This window comes from Zingiber officinale, chromosome 1A (genome assembly GCF_018446385.1).
Source record: "Zingiber officinale cultivar Zhangliang chromosome 1A, Zo_v1.1, whole genome shotgun sequence".
Taxonomy (NCBI): domain Eukaryota; kingdom Viridiplantae; phylum Streptophyta; class Magnoliopsida; order Zingiberales; family Zingiberaceae; genus Zingiber; species Zingiber officinale.
Window position 1 is genome coordinate 144,721,222 of NC_055987.1, and position 21,526 is coordinate 144,742,747.

The following is a 21,526-nucleotide window of genomic DNA, read 5'->3' on the forward strand; positions in this document are numbered from 1 at the left end:
TCGGATCCTCTTTCATGATCCGATCGTTCTTTTTTTGGGTTATTTTAGTTTAGAAAATTTTTCATTCTGCTCCCAGAGCTTAATCTCTTTGTAAACTACCCCCTCAGACTTTTAAAATATTATTTAAAAATTTACCTCTAACTCACAGTTATCCACTTATCCTAAGTCATGCACACTTACTTAGCTTCTTTATTTGTTCTCAAACGTCTATAAATATATATGTTGCTTTGTATTCAATCACTGTATAATTTATAAATAATTAATTGACAGTTTATAAATAATTAATTGCGTTAGAGAAATCTAATAATAAATTTGTATAGCTGTGAAACGCCTCCCCTGCTTTTTTTTAGGCGTCTCGCCGCATAAGCCGCGTGCGCGCAGCATCTTTCCTCAGGCCGCTCTGCGTGGTTGCTGTCTTCTCCGTCGTAGAGGAATTAGGAGGATGGGGAGGAAGTCTTCGTATGTGCCTGACTTGGAGACCTCCGGCAGGATGGGGCAGTGGTTGGAACCTTACCCGCCTCCTCCGCCGCCGCCACAGGAGTGGGTGCCGTGGCTGATGCCCCTCATGGCTCTCGTCCTCAGTTTTGCCTTCGCCTTCACAATGTTTGTCAACGACTGCCCCTCCTCCAAGGACCACGATGCTACCGATTGCGTCTTCTACCCTTCTCTTGGTCGATTTTCCTTTGAGCCGTTCTTCGTCAACCCGCTCCTTGGCCCTACCGCTGAAACGTGAGCTTGTGTTCCTATCAAGATTCTGTTTTTTTTTTAAAAAAGGTTTATTCTTTTTGGCACATTTTCTACTTGCTATGCTAAATCATTAGCCCGATTGAAGAAATATGTCTATCAATGTCTCCACATGAAACGGAGAATGTAGAAGAGCAAATCAAAAGATCATAACAACCGTGGATAGTAAGGACATATAATTGACTATAACATGTATTTTCAGTTGTGTGTTTTGCAAACCCCTGCTTCAGGGGTACTTGAATAACTAGAAGGGAAAAGGAGAAGGGAGGGAAAGAAGAAAGAAAATATCAAGAGTGATTAATTATTTGGAGGGAAAGAGGAAAAATTATCATCAGTGATTAATTATTCATGTATAATTCTTGAGCATTTTCCTCCCTGTCCCGCTCCCCTTCCAATGTTTCAACCCAAAGTTAACCGATCCCAAATCTTCTATAGGAACAAATACTTCAAATAGGTCTTTTCCTAAACTATTCACTCATTATTAACAATTGGATATCTCTGACAAGTTACAAGGTTGCTAATTCTAAATTTATCCAATCTTTGATGGAAATTATCAAGAAGAGAGTAGGAAACAAGGAAAAGAATATCCTGAGAACAGAATTCACACTTTTACAAAGTGCCCTCAACCTTGTCTAGTGTTTCATAAAAGAAATCATTTTCTCTTGTATTTTTCCCATTTTTTTTGTTACAACAAGCCTTGAGACTCAATTATCTAGGCTTGGCTACAGAGATCTTATCCTCTCATCTAGTGGCAAACACATGATTTTAAATTGTGTTTGGGGAGTGGGGATGGGGGGTATGAGGTCCACATTCTTTTCTCCCTAGCTTTCCTTTATCTGACTCCTCACAGATGGAGTTGGCTAGGCTTGCAAACGTGGAGCTTGTCAAGGTACAGCTGCTAGGATTTTAGAATTAGAAGACACCATCACTTATCAAAATTGAAACAATTGAAAGAGTATAGATAGTCACTCATTGCTAACAGATATAAACCGTCAAATTACTAGCATTAGGTTCAAATTTTGATAGGAGAAGAATGTTACTCGTCATTTGTTGCTTGTCATTCACTGCTTGCTGATATGGAATATGAACTGATAGATTAGCAATGATGGATTTAGAAAACTTGAGAAAGAAAAGTGGAGAAAACTTATCATTGTCATTGAGAGATATCAAATGAGATTTGAGAGAGATCGTGGATACTGCTTAGACTAAAATAACCCAATTAATCTACTGGTAATTGTGGCTATAGATAGCATAAATTACTTTTCTTTCTTATATTGAGACAACATTGTTTTGATGGTTTTTTGCCTCTTGAGAATTTTGCTACATGTTAGTAGGATTTTCCGCTCCTTTATTTATTTAGGCCACATAATGATTTTGATTGAATTTTTTATTAATTACTTTTGTCATTACCATGGACTTTAATTATTTCAACTCTAACCACCTAATTATTTGGTAGTTTTTTTTTTTTTAAATAAACTTTTTTTTTATAATTTATTAACCTTGGGGGCTGCATAATTAATCACAGGAATCCAGAAACATAGAGATGCCTTGTCTTTGTGTCATTTTGTTAACAGTTTGTGATATTTTTATCTTTTTACTGTTGCAGGCTTGATAAATTGGGAGCTCTTGATTACAAGAAAATAGTGATGGATGGGGAAAGATGGAGGCTTGTTTCCTGCATGTGTCTGCATGCTGGGGTAGTGCATTTGCTTGCTAATTTGTTTAGTCTCTTATTCACTGGCATCCGTCTTGAAGAAGAATTTGGATTTGGTAAGAAGATGTGAATCAAAAGTCAGTAATCTTCTATTTGTTTAGTAATCCACCACATCCCTCTTTGATTTTTTCGCTCCAAGCTAATTACACTCGTCACACTTTTTCAACATCTTTCAATACAAATACTTGAAATAGTCAAGATATGCCACATTCATTTTATTAAACTATGGTAAAAAATTTATTTGAATCATATATCAAGCATCAAAAACACATCAGTCTTAGGTTCTTTGTGTGTGCGTCTTTGAATCCTACATCCATTCCGTCTCTTTGATAGGAATAGGTATGTGTTTATTGTTCCTAGATAAAAATAGAAAGGATCCCTAACTGGGGGGCAAATCTCATAATTATGGGAGAATGCAGTCCTCAAAAAAATAACTTTAAAAGAACAAAAATAAAGCATGATTCCATTAATCAATCCATTAATTTGTGTTCTCCAGCCAATTTTCCAACACTCTCTCTCAGGCTTGTGAACAAAATATCTATGTTTCTAGAGCTTACTGCTTAGTGATTCAAATCACAACCTTAGCATGACTTTGGTAAACACCTCTTAACTAGTTGTAGGAAGATAAGAATCTTTATTCCTTCTTCAATCTCCTCCTTTATCAAGCTTTGATCAATTCGTACATGTTTCATCCTGTCATGCTGAATAGGATTAAATCTATCACTATAAAGTATTATTGGATGATAAGTGATGATTGCAAGTTTTCTATCAATCTTTGAAACTAGATTAACTTAAAAGTTCCCCAGGCAATGACTCGGAATTTTGCTCATGCACTATTATGTGCTATGATCTATTATTTATTTTACTTGTCCATGTGCTTAAATTTCCCCATATGTAGGCTATCTGTAATACATCCTGCACAATCTGAGTTTGCAAAGGATTCGACCCCTCTTCAAAAGATTGGTTCTATATATGAGACTAATTTGCTGTCTTTACTCATTTAGCCATACTGACTTTCTTCAAGAGTTTCCATAATTATGCTTTGTCAATGCACTTTCCTTTTTTTTCTTTTTCATTTTTCATCTGTAATCCGTATCAATGAATCATTGTATTTCCATTGCTGAGGTACCTACTATTGAGCCTCCTAGTATAAATGTACCAGAGATAGGGGTGCTTTGGCACAGTAGAGCCATTTCTCCACTAAATAGACACTTGTAGCTAACACTTATCACAGGTAGTATGTTAGGACAAGGAAGAATCAACCAAAATAAGTAATGACTCATCAAATGTAACAGCTAAAATGACATCCAATAATTGCAAAGGTGATGAATATAGTACTTCTGCTGTATCTTTCAATCTTTTGACTCTTTTGCTCCCTTTTTCTTTGTTCGAAAACTGAACTATGTATCTTCTCCTTCATTTTTCTTAAACAGTGAAGATTGGATTATTATATTTCCTTTCTGGCCTTGGTGGAAGTTTGGTGTCCTGTGTTTCTAACAAATTAAGCATATCAGTTGGCGTGTCAGGTGCACTTTTTGGATTGTTAGGAGCTATGCTTTCTGAACTAATCACAAATTGGACAATTTACTCTAATAAGGTAACTTAATCTGCTCACTGTTGCAGAATCTCAGTTATGGCCTTCTACATAGACTCTTGAATGACTTATAACTTGAAAATTCCTTTTCAGTGTACAGCCCTTTTTACTCTTCTACTTGTAATTGGCATTAACATGGCTGTTGGAGCGGTTCCTCATGTGGATAGTTCTGCCCATATTGGAGGATTTGTTTCTGGTTTTTTGCTTGGTTTTGTGCTTCTAATGCGTCCTCAGTATGGATATATCAGTCGTAAGCACATCCCTCCCGGCTATAACATGGGACTTATAAGACCAAAGTTCAAAATTTACCAATTGCTATTGTGTCTTACATCCCTTGTCCTCTTGGTTATCGGGTAATCTTTTTTTAACTCACTGAATTTTTTATCCAAGTTGTTGCTTTCGTAAATGCTAGAATTATTGGTTTGGAAACACCAGTATTCTTAGGTACTTCCCAGATTTGTGCATGTAACACTGTTTAAATTACATTATAGGCCCCGCACAGCTATGAGAATTTAGTTTGAAGGGAGCCCTAGCCTCAAGGAAGTAAATTATCATCTCCAAATTGACCTCTCAATACCTTGATTCACCTAATGTGATTCTGTCCTAATTTCTCTCTTCTATGATTTACCTACTAATCCTGTCTGAAAGTCGAAGAGACAGAAAGCTGGGGATATGGCGCTCATGCTGACCTCCTGTGGACTCCGCTCGGACCTGCAACACGAACTACGTCAGTACCGAACCAGGGAAGGGGTCCTCGGCGTTGGCCCTCCGATGCTCAAGTCAATCACCGGCGATGAAGTGCGATGAAGTGGAAAGTGGAGCAACAAGAAGATTGTAGTGCAAACAATGAATATCGCATGTCTCCGTTGATGCTTGTGTTGGATCGAAAGCGCTAGAGGGGGGGTGAATAGTGCTCGTGGTTATTTCGTTCGTTTAAAGCAATCGAGTAATACGCAACGGAAAAAGCAATAAAAGAAATGACACGTTGGTTTTACTTGGTTCGGAGCCTGGGCAACTCCTACTCCAAGGCTCACGCTCGTTGGGCGTTTACTTTGGGCAATCACTATAAGCTTGGAAAATTACAATTTAGATTTATAATATTAAATATTAATGAAATTATACCGACAACAGAAAATATAGAATTTAAAACTTCGGGTCGTCGGTGTCTTCTCACAGATTTATCAAATTGTCCTTTGAGCAGCACACGGAAAAAAGATCGCTATTTGTTGTTGTTCTTTAGCTGTTGCTCGAGACATGCTTATAAGGCTTGTGGAGGGCGCCTCTAATACCATGGAGGGCGCCCTCAACCTCGTCGATTCCGTAGCGTGGATGAGCTCTGAACATGTCGCCGCTTATCCGCCTGAGGGCGCCTCCAATCCCATGGAGGGTGCCCTCGCACCAGTGTCCAGGGCGCCCTCGCGCCCTGCTGCGAGGAGGTCTTCGCATGTGACCCGAGGCGCCTCCAAGCTCCATGGAGGGCGCCTCGGCTACTGTTCATCCGAGACAAAGATGTCCAATTCGCTTCCTGCAAAATACATTAGTCTAATAAACCAACCATACCCTGCAAAACAAAGTTAGCATAACACAGACATGATAAAAAAATCATTTGACAATCTTCGGATTGTCCGGTTCTGACTTCGGATTTCCGTCCGGAAACCCTAGGTCGAATCGACGCCTACTGTTCCCTCACCAGGGAACGCACCTTCACCTACTCCACTTAGGAGAGTATACCTGTTGCCAGACCGACCTTCCAGACGGACTGGACTTTTGCTCAGCGCCTGAGGCTCCAGGACTTTCTGCTGGACGCCCGCTCCACGACCCGTCCAGTCTTCCACCTGGTTCGTGACACCAGGACTTTCTACCTAGAGTCCTCGACTCTAGGACTTTTGCCCGAAGCCCTCGACCTGCCAAGACTTTTCGCCTAGGGTTACCGGCCCTTAGGACCTAGGGTTACCGTCCCCTAGGGGTTTTCATCTGCCTAACCGCAGCTAGGACTTTTGCCTAAGTACTCTTAGGACTTTCCTGCAAACTCATTTAAACACGTTAGACCATAAATGACCTTAACTTTGAACCCTTTGTCATTATCAAAACTTAGGTTCGATCGTCGGATGCTTCCCGCACCAACAACTTGGACCCCCTTTATTTAGAGCTTCGGTAGTGCGTGCACGCTTCCTAAGGTGAGCACGCTTCTTAAAATTTTTCCTGAAAAGACTTGTCAATAAAGTGTCCCTGATACAGTACCTTAACTGGCCGAGCATATCTCTGAAGTGACAGTGGAAGCTTCCGCCGTATGATTTTCTGGCTGTCCATGCCTGGTGTCGGCGGCACCAACTCCCAAAAGGATGTCGCTGGATATCAATGTACTGTATTGCTAGGCCGAGCGGGCTGGCCGCTCGGCCGGTGATTCGTCGCTCGAGTGTCTCGGTTGGTCAGCTAGAACCTCGATACTCCTTTGCGTGTCTGCTCGACCGAAGTTCCACCCTGCCACTGTTAAGACCTGCTATTTGGTCGAGGGAAGTAGCCGCTTGGCCGAAGTTGAACTCTGTCGATGTCATGCTCGGCTGTCTAGCGGAGAGGGGTAGTCGCCCGGCCGTAGTTCCATCCACCGATGACAAATATTGGTGCCTTGCCGAGCCAAGAAGTTGCTCGTTCATTGAGCGTTGGTCGTTTGACTGCTCCTTGTGTCGAAAGCGACGATGGGTCGGAGCCCTCTCCCCGATCGGGGCATGCTTCGCCTGACCGGTCGATGCAATCTACGTGTTGACCGCCTTGACTTTGACCTCCACCGTGGCAACGGGGTGAGGCCCCTCATTATCACCGCATCACATGCCTCCCTTTCAAGTCTAGTCGAAGGAGGCTGCAAGTCCGACTGACTGGACAATTGTCTGAGCAAGTTTCCTCCCAATCGGCCTTCAGCATCAACCTTGGCATATGCATCGTTGTTCCTTGTCGATTGGCCTGTTGAAGCTAGTCGTTCGGCCGTAGGTATGCTCCCTCAATCCGATCGGCACAACGAAGGTTTGTACTTGTAAAATCTTTGCTTGGACTGTCTTGGGCGAACGTGAGCCAGGCTGATGTCAGCCAGATTTCTGGGAAATCATGCAAATCCCTGCGCATTAAGGCTGAGTGTGTTCCCATGTCGTCATTAAATGCCGACCTGTGGTGATGCGCCACGTGTCCTTCCCACTGCCGCTGCACGCCTGACGTGATAGGCGGATATCCGCTGTGATGTGATGTTGACGGTTCAAATTCAACGGTCAGATCTTGGCTTGAGTTTCCACGACCTAGATTGGACGGCTCCGGTCGACCGACCCCGAGGCTTATAACCCCGTGCGTGTCGCCGCTTCTTCACATCCTCGTCTTCGTGCTCTTCGACGCTAGCTTCCTTATGCTTCGGCGACATCTCTCCTCTACTGATCCTCCGACGATCTCTGTCCAGTAAGCTTTCTCCCCGTTTCCCTTTGTTTTCACGTCTTCTGGCATCTGTTCTTCCTTGTTCTCGAGTTTTTCGGCGTATCAGTATTCCGATGACCATTCCACCACTTTACTCCTTCTCTTTCCTTCTTGTTTTGCAATGGCAAGTTCATCGCAGTCTCTCGCCGGTATCTTAGGGCCCTGGTACACTTCTACTGAGTCCCGGTTTGACGCCGGCGATGCTAAGAGTCTGAAAGCTGCTTTTGAGCTTCCTCCCGAATATGAAATCATCTTTCCTTCCTCTTTCGATCGACCGAATTCTCTGCCGCCCGACTGTATCACCTTCTTTCGAGATCAATTTATAGCTGGTCTGCAATTTCCCATCCACCCTTTCTTTTCCTCAGTGTGTAAGTATTTTGGAGTCTCCCTCCATCATCTAGTGCCGAACTCCTTTCGGCTGTTGTCCGGGGTGGTGATTCTTTTTCGCCTGCACAACATTCCACTTACTCCCTAGCTCTTTCATTACTTTTATTATCCCAAGTCGTCTGAGCCGCGGACTTTTCTTTTCCAAGCTCGAGTGGGCTTGGTTTTCTTTGATAAAATACCGACCTCCAACAAACACTGGAAGAAGTACTTCTTTTTCGTGCGCTTTCTCGAGCGGCCGGATTTTCCCACCTCCTGGTAGCTCGACGTGGCGGCTCAACCTCCATTGAAGAAGTACAAGAGCCAATCGGACTACCTCAATGCAGCTGCGATATTGGCCGGTCAGAAGTATGACATCCACAAGCTGCTGCTGGAGGGTGTCCTTTATATATTCGGCTTGAGTCCGATCCGCACCCGGCTCCCATTCAGCCTAGATATGCGATCACTTTACTCATTTCTTTGATTATAACTGATTTTTTTTCCTTTCGTGCAGCCGAAGTCATCTTGCGCGCACGTCTGGCTGGCAAGACGAAGCTCGCGGATGCCACGATCAACGCAACCATTGTGAAAGGACTGGGGAGCCGAGGCCTACAGTCGGTCGACTCACAAGAGGAGCCGCAGGACGAGAGCGAGGTGGCTCTCGCTCTAGCAAGTGGCAGGGCAACCGGTGGCTCCCAACCTCTTTCTGAACGACGGCCAATCATTCCAGTTGAGGGGGATTCGGGCTCAGCTTCCTCAGACAAGCCACTGACCAGGAGCAAGAGGCGTTGGGCAGAGCCTTCATCGTGCTCCGCCACTTCCGGGGTGCGGTCCACCGAACGGGTGGAGACGTCGACCTCTGCTCCCGTCCAAGAGTCCACTGTTCCTAAGTCGTCGGATCAGACGCCCTCCCTATCCGGTCTGCCTCAGGGAACAGTCTGCGTGTCGCCGGTGGCCTTCCTGCCACCAAAATCGAAGACTAAGAAGTTGGGCATCCGGCCGACTTCTTCATCACGCCCGTCTGGGAGGGCCATTTCTGCACAATTAGCCCCGAGCGGCCAACGTCATATTACGGCGATTCTGCATCTGCCGATCGAGGAATGGCGTGAATCCAGCGCCAAGTCCCGAGTTCTGGAGCACCAGATCATCATCCAAGGGTCGTCGCCAAAATATAGGAAGATGCCCGAGCCCATGCGGCGGTGATGCCTCCGAGGGCACTCGCGGACAGCCATAACCAGATGTTTACTGGGGTAAGTTTTGCATTTGCATAGTTTACTTCCGATCGGCGCTTATATTTGCTTTGTTTGCAGTACTGGGTGGAGAGTCTAGCTATGTACCAAAGGCTCGCTTTTTTGGAGGAGGAAGTGAAGCAAATGAAGGCGTCGAGTGGCTAATCCTCCACCGCTCAAGAACAGACGAACACCGAGGTGGCCAAACTGCGGGCCGCTCTGGAGAAGAACAACAAACTGCTCGAGGCCGAATGAGCCAAGAGCGTCGGGCAGGCCACGATGCTGGATTGGCTTAATAAACAGATCTCCACCTTCGATAATAAAATTGAGTCGACCAACGCAAGGAAGAATCGGGCCATCGAAGACCTCGAGGTGAAGAATAAGAAGGCACAGGCCCTTGCCCAAACACTTAAGGAAGCTGAGGACTTCCTGGTCGCCAAGTGGAACAGCCGGTTGGCCGAAGAAATGGTCCTTCGCGGCCAACTCGCCTCTAAGGATACTGCGCTGGCCACCTCTAAGGATGAGCTGGAGGCCTCCCGAGCGGCCTTGAAGACCTACCAAGAAGCCGAGCCTATCCGATTCGAGGCTATGAAGAAGAATTACGTCCGCTCAGATGCTTTCAACAAGAAGGTCGTCGATCGGGCTCTGCGCCTCTTCGATCTGGCCATCGATGGGACAATCGACCAGCTCCGCGAGGGAGGCTACCTGTCGGCAGCTCTGACCAGTAACATCATAAGCTGGGACAAGCTTACCTAGTCACTACCTAATTATGTCCTGGATTACCTTGAGTGAGGTCGAGAGCTCTTGTGAAGTTTTTGAAGTCTTGTAAAATTTTGAAGACTTGTAAAATTTTGAAGTCTTAATGGATTCTTGTTCGTTCGGACAAGCTTTATCTCCTTGTATAACTCTTTTGAGTATTGCAACTCGTGGCCTCGTCACTCCGATCATCCATAATTAGTCTGTCCAGCCGACCGATCTCTTTTGCATTCGGAATTCCATCATGATTCTACGGACTTCCGATCGGTCACGGAAGCATCATGAAGAATAATGCCGAACGATCACTATATCTTGAAGACTTCGAGCTTTTGGGTTACCCGGGTTCACGGTCAGTTGTTCATCGACGCTTGCCCTCTCACTGAGCCGTGGTTTTAAGGTCGTTGCTCGACCGTTAATGTAGACCCGGGTTTAAGGTCGCCGCTCGACCGTTGATGTGCTCCCGGGTTTAAGGTCGCCGTTCGACCATTGATGTGATCCCGGGTTTAAGGTCGTCGCTCAACCGTCGACGGAGACAAGCGTTTAAGGTCGCCGCTCGACTGATGATGGAGACACGTGTTTAAGGTTGCCGCCTGACCGTCGACGGAGACACGCGTTTAAGGTCGTCGCTCGGCTGTTGATGGAGACACGCATTTAAGGTCGCCGCTCGACCGTTGACGGAGACACGCGTTTAAGGTCGCTACTTGACCGTTGACGAAGACACGCATTTAAGGTCGCCGCTCAACCATTGACGGAGACACGCGTTTAAGGTCGCTGCTCGACCGTTGACGAAGACACGCGTTTAAGGTCGCCGCTCGACCGTTTATGTAAACTCGGATTTAAGGTTGTCGCTCAATCGTCGACGGAGACGTATCTCAAGAGGCCTTTGTTTTTATTTATATTTGGCTTGCTTTCGGGAAACACATATACAAGAATACATAAATTCACTTGCACACCTATCATCCGACCCTATAGAGTTGGAGATGATTCGCGCTTCATGGCCTCTCGAGCTGCCTTTCCTCTTCAGCCTCCAGATAGTAGGCGCCCGAACGGAGCCTGCCCATGGGACCTCAAGCTTGGTGACATCGCCGACCGACTTCACTTTCTTCCAGACGAGATCGCCGACCTGGAAGGATCTCGGGATCACCCTACGGTTGTAGTTTTTTTTTATCCGTTGTCGGTACACCGCTAGCCGAACCGCTGCTTTCGCCCGCGTTTTGTCCACCAAGTCGAGCTCCATGAGCCTCCGTTCTGCGTTTCCTTCGTCGTAGTGTTGCACCCGATCGGATTCTACTCCGACCTCCATGGGGACGACTGCTTCGCCGTCGTATACCATATGGAAGGGGGTTACACCGGTCGCCTCCTTCGGGGTCGTGCGGAGGGCCCACAACACACTAGGGAGCTCGTCGATCCAGCTACCTCCAACGTGGCCGAGCTGAGCGCATAAAACTCTGAGGATCTCCCGATTGACAACTTCGACTTGCCCGTTGCCCTAAGGGTAGGCCACAGAGGTGAAGGCTTGTTGGATGCCATAACCCTCACACCATTCTCTGAGTTTCTGACCGACGAATTGTCTTCCATTGTCGGATACTATTCGACGTGGGATGTCGAATCGGCAAATGATGTTCCGTCAAACAAACTTGATGACCATTTGCTCGGCTATTCTTGCAAGCGGCTCGACTTCCACCCAGTTAGAGAAGTAGTCGACCGCGACGAGCAGAAACTTCTGCTGACCGGTCGTCATTAGGAATGACCCAACGATATACATGCCCCATTGGTCGAACGAGCAAAATACTGTGGACGTTTTCATTTCCTCGATCGGTCGGTGAGGCAGGTTGTGATACTTCTGGCAGGACAAGCAGGTGGCCACGGTCCGAGCGACATCCTCTTGGAGAGTCGGCCAAAAATATCCGGCCAGGAGTATCTTTCAGGCTAATGCACGGTCGCTCGGATGACCTTCGCAAGAGCCTTAGTGCACCTCCCGCAGAATGTACTCAATGTCTTCTGATCAGACGCACTTGAAGAGGGGCCTGGAGAAGACTCTGGTAAAGCTAGTCCCCCATCAAGGTGAACCATCCGACCCTCTTCTTCAACAAGCGAGCTTCCTCCAGATTGGCAGGTGTAGCTCCCGACCATAAGAACTCTATTAGGACCGTTCTCCAGTCGTTTCGGAAGGTTATTCCTTCTATCCGGTCGATGTGCGCCACGAGCGAGACTTGTTCGATCGGTTGCCCTATCACGATCGACGATAACGAACTGGCTAATTTTGCCAACTCGTCTGCCACCTGGTTCTCCGATCGATGGATCTTTTGTATGATGACATCCTGGAAGTGGGTCTTCAGCTTCTCGAAGGCCTCCGCATAGAGCCTGAGTTGGGCATTGCTTATCTCGAATGTCCCGGATAGCTGCTGAACAACCGACTGAGTGCCCAAGTGGATGAGGACTTTGACTGCTTCAATATGCCGAGCTACCTGTAGTCCGACTATCAATGTTTCATATTCAGCTTCATTATTAGTGGCTCGGTAGTCCAACCAAACGGAGAGCTGCATCCAATCCTCCTGTGGTGAGATAAGCAGTATGCCGACTCCGCTGCCTTGCCGAGTGGACGAGTCGTCAACCTGTATCTTCCATGTTACCTCCGGCTTGACACTCTGGACCTCTATGACGAAATCCGCCAAGGCCTGAGCCTTGATTGTCGCTCGGGGTTGATATTGAATGTCAAACTCGCTTAGCTCGATCGTTCATTTGATTAGCTTTCCTGATGCTTCCGAGTTGAGAAGAACTCGTCCCGGGGCACACTTCCCAAGGTGAGCACGCTTCTTAAAGCTTTCCCTGAAAAGACTTATCAGTAAAGTGTCCCTGATACAGTACCTTAACTGGCCGAGCATATTTTTGAAGTGACAGTGGAAGTTTTCGCCGTACGATTTTCTGGCTGTCCATGCTTGGTGTCAGCGGCACCAACTCTCAAAAGAATGTCGTTGGATATCAATGTACTGTATTGCTAGGCCGAGCGGGTTGGCTGCTCGGTCGCTGATTCGTCGCTCTAGTATCTCGGCCGGTCAACCAGAACCTCGATGCTCCTTTGCATGTCTGTTCGACCGAAGTTCCACCCTGCCACTATCAAGACTTGCTATTCGGCCGAGCGAGGTAGCCGCTCGGCAGAAGTTGAACTCTGTCGAGTTCACCTACTATAAGTATATGCAGCTTCTTTGTATATAATAGAACATAGAGCGCTAGTGTAACATTAGATAATGATGGACCATTCTTCCACTTCCCAGACTACAGGCTAATCGAATCAGATAAACTAATTAGGTCAAGTGGGCAAATTGATTGAGTCAAGAGTAGGATCAGGAGTAGAGATGCAACATAAGAAAAGAGTGTGATTGTTTGAAGCTAATATGAAATTTAGTGGTAAAGAAGTGTAGAAAGGCGGTAGAAACTTAGGCTGCGTTTGGTTAGGGGTAACGTAATTAAGCTTGTAATATAATCAAATTTGTAATGTAATTAATATTGCATTACTCCGTTTGGTGAAAAAGTTATTTACTATGCATGTAATCTTTGATTAAAGGATGATTACATTCTTTTATTTTGTGTTCATTATTTTTGATAATGAATGTAATTTATATTATTATAAACGGACAAAAATATCCTTATGATTGAATTTAAGTAATTTTATTCTTCTTCCCAATTAAATCAAATTAAACCTGATTAAATTAAACAAGATCGAATTAAACCAAATTAAATTTAATCGAATAGAATAAATCAGACTAAACTAAATCAAATCAAATTTTATCAAACCGCAATGAACAAAGTAGTTGAAAAATATGGTCACTAAGTGGGTATTTGAGAGATTCAAATGCTTGATTTTTCTATGTAGTGGACGATTCAGGATGACTCCAAAAGGACGGTCTCTCGGGTCTCTAGAACTTAAACTGAGAAGAAGGATCATAGTCCTATCGAATATTAGCGCTCTGTCAAGTTTCTCCATAGCAAGTAACACGTATCCTGTCTCTAACATTGGGATAGGGTGTGCCCACTTGGAACTAAGCATCTAGGGTTGCTGACTTGAGGTGATACTAAGGCTATCAGTATTAAGTAGATGTTCCTACATAATTAATGCATCAATTCTTCGATAAGTGCAGCATCTTCTTTAGTAGACCATTGATGTTTGTTTTTTCCTGGTTTTTTTGAATTGTAAGATTCTCCTGAACAATTAGAAGCCATGTTCACCTATAGCACAAAAATTAACAGCTTAAATAAAGAGAAATAACATTCAGCTTTCTATTGAAAAAAGATTACATATGAGAAAAGATTACAGAAACTATTGAGGATCTACTTTCTACTAATGAATGGAAAAGAAAAATAGTATCCAACCTTCTACTAATGAATGAAAAAGATTACCAATTGCTAGCAAACTATTGGTACTGCTTTTATATACATACATATGAGAAGAGATTGTAGGACCGTGATCGTTCGATAGAGAGGGGGGGGGGGGTGAATATCGATTAAAAAAAAACTCGAATGTCAAAGTATGCAGCGGAAAAGTAAATGAACACAATTGATTTTACTTCGTTCGGAGCCTGTGATGACTCTTACTCGAAGGCCCGTGGTCCTTGACCACTTTCGTTGGGCAATCACTAGCAATTCGAATATGATTACAAAAAGGAGTACAAGAAATGCTAAATAGAAAAAACACAAAGCTATACCGACAGAAAAGAAAACTTAAAGAGCAAGGGCGCGTTGTCGGAGCTTTGTTAGTGTCGCTGGAGCACAGAGTAGCAGAGCAAGCAGTCGAAGAGTTCTAAGTTATGTTTGAAGCTCTACCCCTGGGGCTTCTTTTATATGCTGCTCCGGGCGCCTGGATTCCTTCCGGGCGCCCTGGTGCGACGTGGCAGGTCTAATCAGCGAACTCCACGTGACGACGACTCGGCCTGGTTAAAATTCACCTCCGGGCGCCCGGATCCCTTCCGGGCGCTCAGACCACCTTTTTCCAGAGATTCCTTCTCCTGCAAAACAAGGTTAGTCCGAGGCAAAATATACCCTGCAACACAGATTGTTAGCACAACTAAAGTAATATGATTTAACAATAGAAGAGTATGACTTAGATTCCGTCTTTCCGAGACCGGAATCTAGTCACGATCTCGACTTAGATATCCGAAATGGATCTAAGCCGGATCGACGCCTAATGTTCCCTTCCTGGGAACGCGTCCTCGCAGTCACTCCCCTCCAGTGACTTACCTTACTTACCTGCCAGACGTCTGGTCAGCCCTTCGACCCGTCTGGACTTCTCGCCAGCTATCCGGTCAGCCCGTCGACCTAGCTGGACTTCTTGCCAAGCGTCCGGTCAGCCCGTCGACCCGCTTGGACTTCTTGCCAGCGACCTAGCTGGACTTCGTGCCAGACATCCGGTCAGCCCGTCGACCTGTCTGGACTTATCCTGCACACTCGATCAAAGTGTCAGACAACAACAAAACTAACTTAACCTATTTGTCATTCATCAAAACCTAGGTTAAACCGTTAGTGCTACCCGCACCAACAATCTCCCCCTTTTTGATGGAATGATAACCTGGTTAAGTTAGTGAAATAAGTAAAACAGGTACATGGTAGTTAGTTTTAGTGTTTTCAATTTGGTTTAGCTAACTTAACCACCTAACCCTCCCCCTTTGACATTCATCAAAAATAGACAAGGATAAACAAGCATAGTGTAGAGTTACTGTAAAAATTTAAGAAACAGCTAATTTTGGAGAATATCTAAGTCTGATTCAAAATTCAAAGATACTGATAAACGCACAATTTAAAATCAAAAAAATGGTCAAGTTGACTTGGGGGAGTCAAGTTTAAATTTTAAAAAGTATAAGTTTAAAATTTGATTTTTCAAAACAAAGCAAGAATTAAACAAGTAAAATTAATTTTTCAAGAAGTAAAATTAATTTTTCAAGAAGTAAAATTTTAGCCAAAATAAATTTGTTAAAGGCTAATTTGATAAAAGCTAAGTTTGGAAAGTTTAATTTTCAAGCATATGTTACAAAACTGAATAAGTTTAAATTTGCAATATGCAACTTTTAAAATCAGGTTTAAAAATTAGGTGGGATTAAACTTCCAAGTTTTTCAAACACTTAGTTAAATTTAACTTTTTGAAAACTGGTGTTTAAAAATAAGTTAGTTTTAAAATAGATGTATAAAAGCATTTTTCAAACACACAAAATTTTAATTAATTTCTCCCCCTGAACTTGATACTTAAAATTAAACAGCTGTCTAACCAATTAGGTACTAACTAACTATCAGAAGATAGTAGCTTTCACTTGGTTAGTCAGGTTAAGGTGATTATAAGCAGTCAGTGTTTGACTTGACTGATGATCTTAATCTGATTACTGTCTGATTTGTATTTAACGTCCAGACTTATGCTGATGCACTGAAATAAGCATCTTAAGTCCAGACAGTTGGCCTATGCATCTCACCCCTTTCTATGTTTGTCAAACACAAGTAAGGTAAGCCTAAGGTGTTGGTGAGATGCTCAAAAACTAGTCCTATGGGTACATGCTTTCTAAGGATTCAAACTAGTCTAAGGCCAAAACTGTTTTTTTTAAAATCTAAAAATGGAAAGTTTTGAAAACAAACAAGTTTAACTTATAATTTGATAAAACCATGTTTGAAAATATTTTTGAAAAATCCTAGTCTATTAAGCACATCCCTAATTTTCGACGTAAGTTGCTAAATTCACTTTCAGGGAGTGGTTTTGTGAAAATGTCCGCTAAATTCGATTTGGACTTAATGTATTTGAGTTCAATATCACCTTTAGTAACATGATCCCTGATAAAGTGGTGCCTAATTTCAATATGTTTGGTTCTTGAATGATGCACAGGGTTCTTGGTTAAGTTAATTGAACTTATATTGTCAATTAATACTTTTACATTTGTGATATTTAAGTTGAAATCTTTTAGAGTATGCATCATCCATAATAATTGTGCAACACATTCGCCTATAGCTATGTATTCTGACTCAGTTGTAGATAGAGCAACACAATGTTGATTTCTACTAAACTAGCTAACAAGTGATGAACCTAATAATTGACATCCACCACTTGTGCTTTTGCGGTCTAATTTACATCCAGCATAATCTGAGTCAGAATACCCTATTAGTTCAAAATTATTGGTCCTAGGATACCAAATTCCTACATTTGTTGTTCCCTTAAGATATCTAAAAATTCTTTTAACTTGTGTCAAATGGGATTCCTTAGCACAAGTTTGGTATCTAGCACACATACTAACTGCAAATAAAATATCAGGTCGGCTTACAGTTAAGTACAGTAGGCTACCTATTGCACTCCTATAATATTTTAAATCAACTGGTTTTCCATTTGGGTCATTATCTAAGATTGTGTTTACTGCCATAGGTGTTTTTATTTCTTTTGTATTTTCCATTCCGAATTTTTTAAGTAATTCTTTAGTGTATTTGTGTTGATAAATATAATTTCCTTCATTTGTTTGTTTGATTTGTAATCCTAAGAAATAAGTTAATTTTCCTACTAAGCTCATTTCAAATTCTTTTTCCATTAAATTAATAAATTCTTCTAAAAAATCTGAATTTGTTGAACCAAATATTATATCATCTACATATATTTGTGCAATAAATATGTCTGTATTTAATGATTTAACAAACAAGGTTGGGTCAATTTGACCTTGGTTGAATCCTTTAGATGTTAAGTAGGATGTTAGCCTTTCATACCATGTCCTGGGTGCTTGTTTAAGTCCATATAATGCTTTCTTTAACTTAAAAACATAATCAGGGTGTTCTAGACTTTCAAACCCAGGAGGCTGACCTACATAAACTTCTTCTTTAATTAGTCCATTAAGAAAGGCAGACTTAACATCCATTTGGTATAGTTTGAATCCCTTATGAGCTGCATTCTAATGGATTCTAATTTGGCTACTGGGGCATAGGTCTCATCATAGTCAAGTCCTTCAACCTGACTAAACCCTTTGGCAACTAGCCTAGCCTTATTTCTAGTAATTTTCCCAGTTTCACTTAATTTGTTTCTGAATACCTATTTTGTTTCTATTATTTTCTTATTCTTAGGTGGTGGTACTAGGTCCCAAACTTCATTACGCTCAAATTGGGCTAGTTCTTCTTGCATAGCTATAATCCAGTCTGGGTCTAGTAGGGATTCATCCACAGTTTTGGGTTCAATTTTTGAAATTAAAGAAATTTGACTTAGGTTTCTAAAGGATGATCTGGTTTGAACTCTCAAGTCTGGGTCACTAATTATTTGATCAGTTGGGTGATTTGGGTTAACCTTTATTGTTCTAGGGGGTTGACTCTCTTGATGTTGTTCCTCCTCTTCATGACTTAGAGTTTGGTTGGTTTCTGGAACAAATTCAGGTGGTTGTGTAAGTTCTAAGTTTTGTTTAGTTTCTTCAAATTTTACATTAGTAGTTTCTTCAATTTTTAAGGTAACCTTATTAAAAATTCTATAGCCTCTACTATTTAGGGAATATCCTACAAAAATTCCATTTTCAATTTTAGAGGAGAATTTTCCTAAGTGTTCTCTTGTATTTAAGATGAAAACTGGGCACCCAAATACTTTAAAATATTTTATATTGGGTTGTTTATTATAAAACATTTCGAAGAAGGTTTTGTTATGGGTTTTATTTATTGTTGTTCTGTTCTGTACATAGCAGGCTGTACTAACAGCTTCTGCCTAAAAGTATTTAGGTAGGTTATACTCATTTAACATTGTTCTAGAAGCTTCAAGTAAGGTTCTATTTTTTCTTTCTACAATCCCATTTTGTTGGGGGGTTTTAGGGCATGAAAATTCATGATGGTAACCATTTTCAAGACAAAATCTGTTAAAGTTGTGATTTTTAAATTCTCCCCCGTTGTCACTCCTAATTCTTTTAATTTTAATATCTTTTTCGTTTTCAATTTGTTTGCAGAAATTTATAAAAATTTCAAAAGTTTCATCTTTATGTTTTAAGAATTTTACCCAAGTAAACCTAGAATAATCATCTATAATTACTAAACAATATAAGTTTCCATTTATAGATTTGACTCCATAGGAGTCAAAAAAGTCTAAATGTAGAAGTTCTAATAGTGAGTTAGTTTGTGGCTAATTTGTTTGTTTGTGAGTGGATTTAGTTTGTTTACCTTGTTGACAAGCATTACATATGGTTGAATCTAAGTTAGGTAATTTTGGTAAGCCTCTCACAAGTCCATTTAGTTTACTTATATTTCTGAAGTTGGTGTGAGACATTCTTCTATGCCATAACCATGTTTCTTCTTTTTGTGTTAAATAACACTTAATGGAAGAAGTGGTTAAGTTGATGACATAGATGTTGTCTTTTCTAAAACCTTTTAGGCTTACGGTAGGATTATCTAGATATTTGATTAAACATTCTGTGGATAGAAATTTAACCTTATACCTAGTATCACATAATTGACTTATACTCAGAAGATTATATTTAAAATTTTCAACAAGTAAAACATTTGTAATTATAAAGTCTATTTTTAATTCAATATTACCTATACCAATTACCTTGAGTTTGCCGTTGTTTCCAAAGGCAACTGTTCCTAAGCTTTTGTAAGTGAGTTGAGTGAACTTGGTGTGATCTCCAGTCATATGTTTGAAGCAACCACTGCCCAAAATCCACTTGGTTTCCTACAGTAAGTAGGATTTAACGTTAGTCTTTTTATTTTTTAGCAGGCTTTATTTAATTTTTAAGCTTTAAAATTAAAATTTTGAAATTAATTTTTAAGTTTTGAAATTAATTTTTAAGTTTTAAAATTAAAATTTTGAAATTAATTTTTAAGTTTTAAAATTAAAATTTTGAAATTAATTTTTAAGTAAAAAATTTAAGCCTTATTCATCTCACCCGATCTATATTATCAATCAGGGAATCCTATGATTTTGCGAGATGAAATTGGATTTTTAATTATGGAGTTTTGGTTTAACTTGTGTTAGATTCAGATTTAGCTTTGGTCTCCACAAATAGGCATTCTTCGGATAAACTTCTAAGCTTGGTGAGTCACATGGACGTCATTAGTAATAACCAACCTTTCGAGGTTTTCCGAATAGTCATATCCACGGAGCTTAGTACTAAATCTTGGTCTAACTGGTTAGGATTCATTTAAGGGTAGCTTCGGTCAATTCCACTTGGCCAAATGCACCAGATCGAAACCATATCTTTCTAGACATGCGATGCCCAAGTTTCCCTAACGTACTATCATCAAAAAACTTCACCAGTACCATGATTCAAGTTAAACTTGGTCTCTTTTTAACTAATCCTAATTACCCTGCCGGATTCGTTAATTTTGGGTTACCCTGTCGGGTAAGTTAGTTTTGGAGGTGCCAACTATTCTGGAGCCTCCCCCTGAATTATTGGCCATTAATTTAAATTTTGGTTTTAGGTTTGTGTCGATTCCTTTTATAGTTACAGTTAACTTGGTGATTATTTTGTTGATTAAAGTATTTAGATTTTGAATTTGATTTAGGTTTGTATTTTGGATTTTGGTTTGGTTTATTCGATTCTATATAATGTATTTTTTCTTTAGGTATATAATATTGATTAAGTCCTATTTGCGTGGTTAAGCACGCTTTCGGAACCCAAGCTAGATTGGTTGATTTGTATTGGGTTATTAATGATTTGAAGGTTTTATTTGAATTCGACTTATATCCTAGTCCGGTTTTATTATAGCATGCTTTTTGATTATTTAGGATTAAGTCTAGATTTTTTGATCTTGTTGTGAATTTTTCTAACATCTCTTTTAAATTGTTTATCTCATTTTTTAATGATAAATTCTCCTCCTCAAGTGTTAGATCTTGAGTTGGATTCGAATTTTTTATTTGTTCCTTGAGGTCTTAATTTTCCTCAAGAAGTGATTTGTTTTCATTTTCTATTTTAATTAATTTACTATTTAAACAGGAAATAATTTTAAAAAAATTTTTGTTTAAAATAAAATATACCTCATTCGGGCCTTCGAAAACGAGTACGGACTCGTGGCTTGTTTCGGGTTCAGACCCGTCTTCATCTTCCGACTCGTCTTCTGTTTCAGCTTCGCGGGTCATCAGTGCGAGGTGGCTCTGATGTTTCTGCTCTTCTTCCTCCGATTCGTCCGAGGAGTCGTCCCATGTTGCTTTAAGGGCCTTCTTTTTGGTTGGCTTCGGTTTGTCGAACTTCAGTTTTGGGCATTCGTTCTTGTAGTGTCCCTTTTTGTTGCAGCCGTAGCAAGTCACGTTCTTTTGTTCTGAGGGAGAACTGATCTTTTGAAGGTCCTTTTTGCTTAAGCTCCTTTTTCTCCTGGTGAACATTTTTCTTACCAAGTTCACCAGGTGTTCTTCGTCTTCGGAGTCTTGGTTGGAATCTTCTTCATATTCAGGCTTGCTCTTCTTTTCTTTGGAGGAACCTGCAAATAAAGCTATACCTTTCTCGGCTCCAGCATTAGTTTGTTCATGTAATTCTAATTCACAGAAGAGCTCGTCTAATTTTAACTTAGAAAGATTTTTAGAGATTTTGTAGGCATCTACGATTGATGCCCACAAACTATTACGTGGAAAAGCATTTAATGCGTACCTTATTAAGTCTCTATTTTCCATCTGGTGGCCTATCGCATGAAGCCCGTTGAGGATGTCCTTGATCCTCGCGTGGAGCTGATTCGCCGTTTCACCTTCCTGCATTTTTA

At 41.6% G+C, this 21,526-nt stretch overlaps 1 protein-coding gene across 2 annotated transcripts in view; it reads left to right on the plus strand.

The window, feature by feature from the left end:
* The first annotated feature begins 332 nt into the window (after positions 1 to 332).
* LOC122010811 (RHOMBOID-like protein 5) overlaps positions 333 to 21,526 on the plus strand; it is a 34,944-nt gene continuing 13,750 nt past the window's right edge. Inside the window, exons 1-4 of one of the 2 annotated variants that reach the window (XM_042567287.1) lie at positions 333 to 729; positions 2,351 to 2,514; positions 3,892 to 4,055; positions 4,146 to 4,405. In XM_042567287.1, coding sequence (XP_042423221.1) covers positions 443 to 729; positions 2,351 to 2,514; positions 3,892 to 4,055; positions 4,146 to 4,405 — 875 coding nt within the window. In that variant the 5' untranslated portion in view covers positions 333 to 442. The remainder of the gene's footprint in view (positions 730 to 2,350; positions 2,515 to 3,891; positions 4,056 to 4,145; positions 4,406 to 21,526) is intronic. The other variant, XM_042567293.1, reaches the window with a different exon arrangement.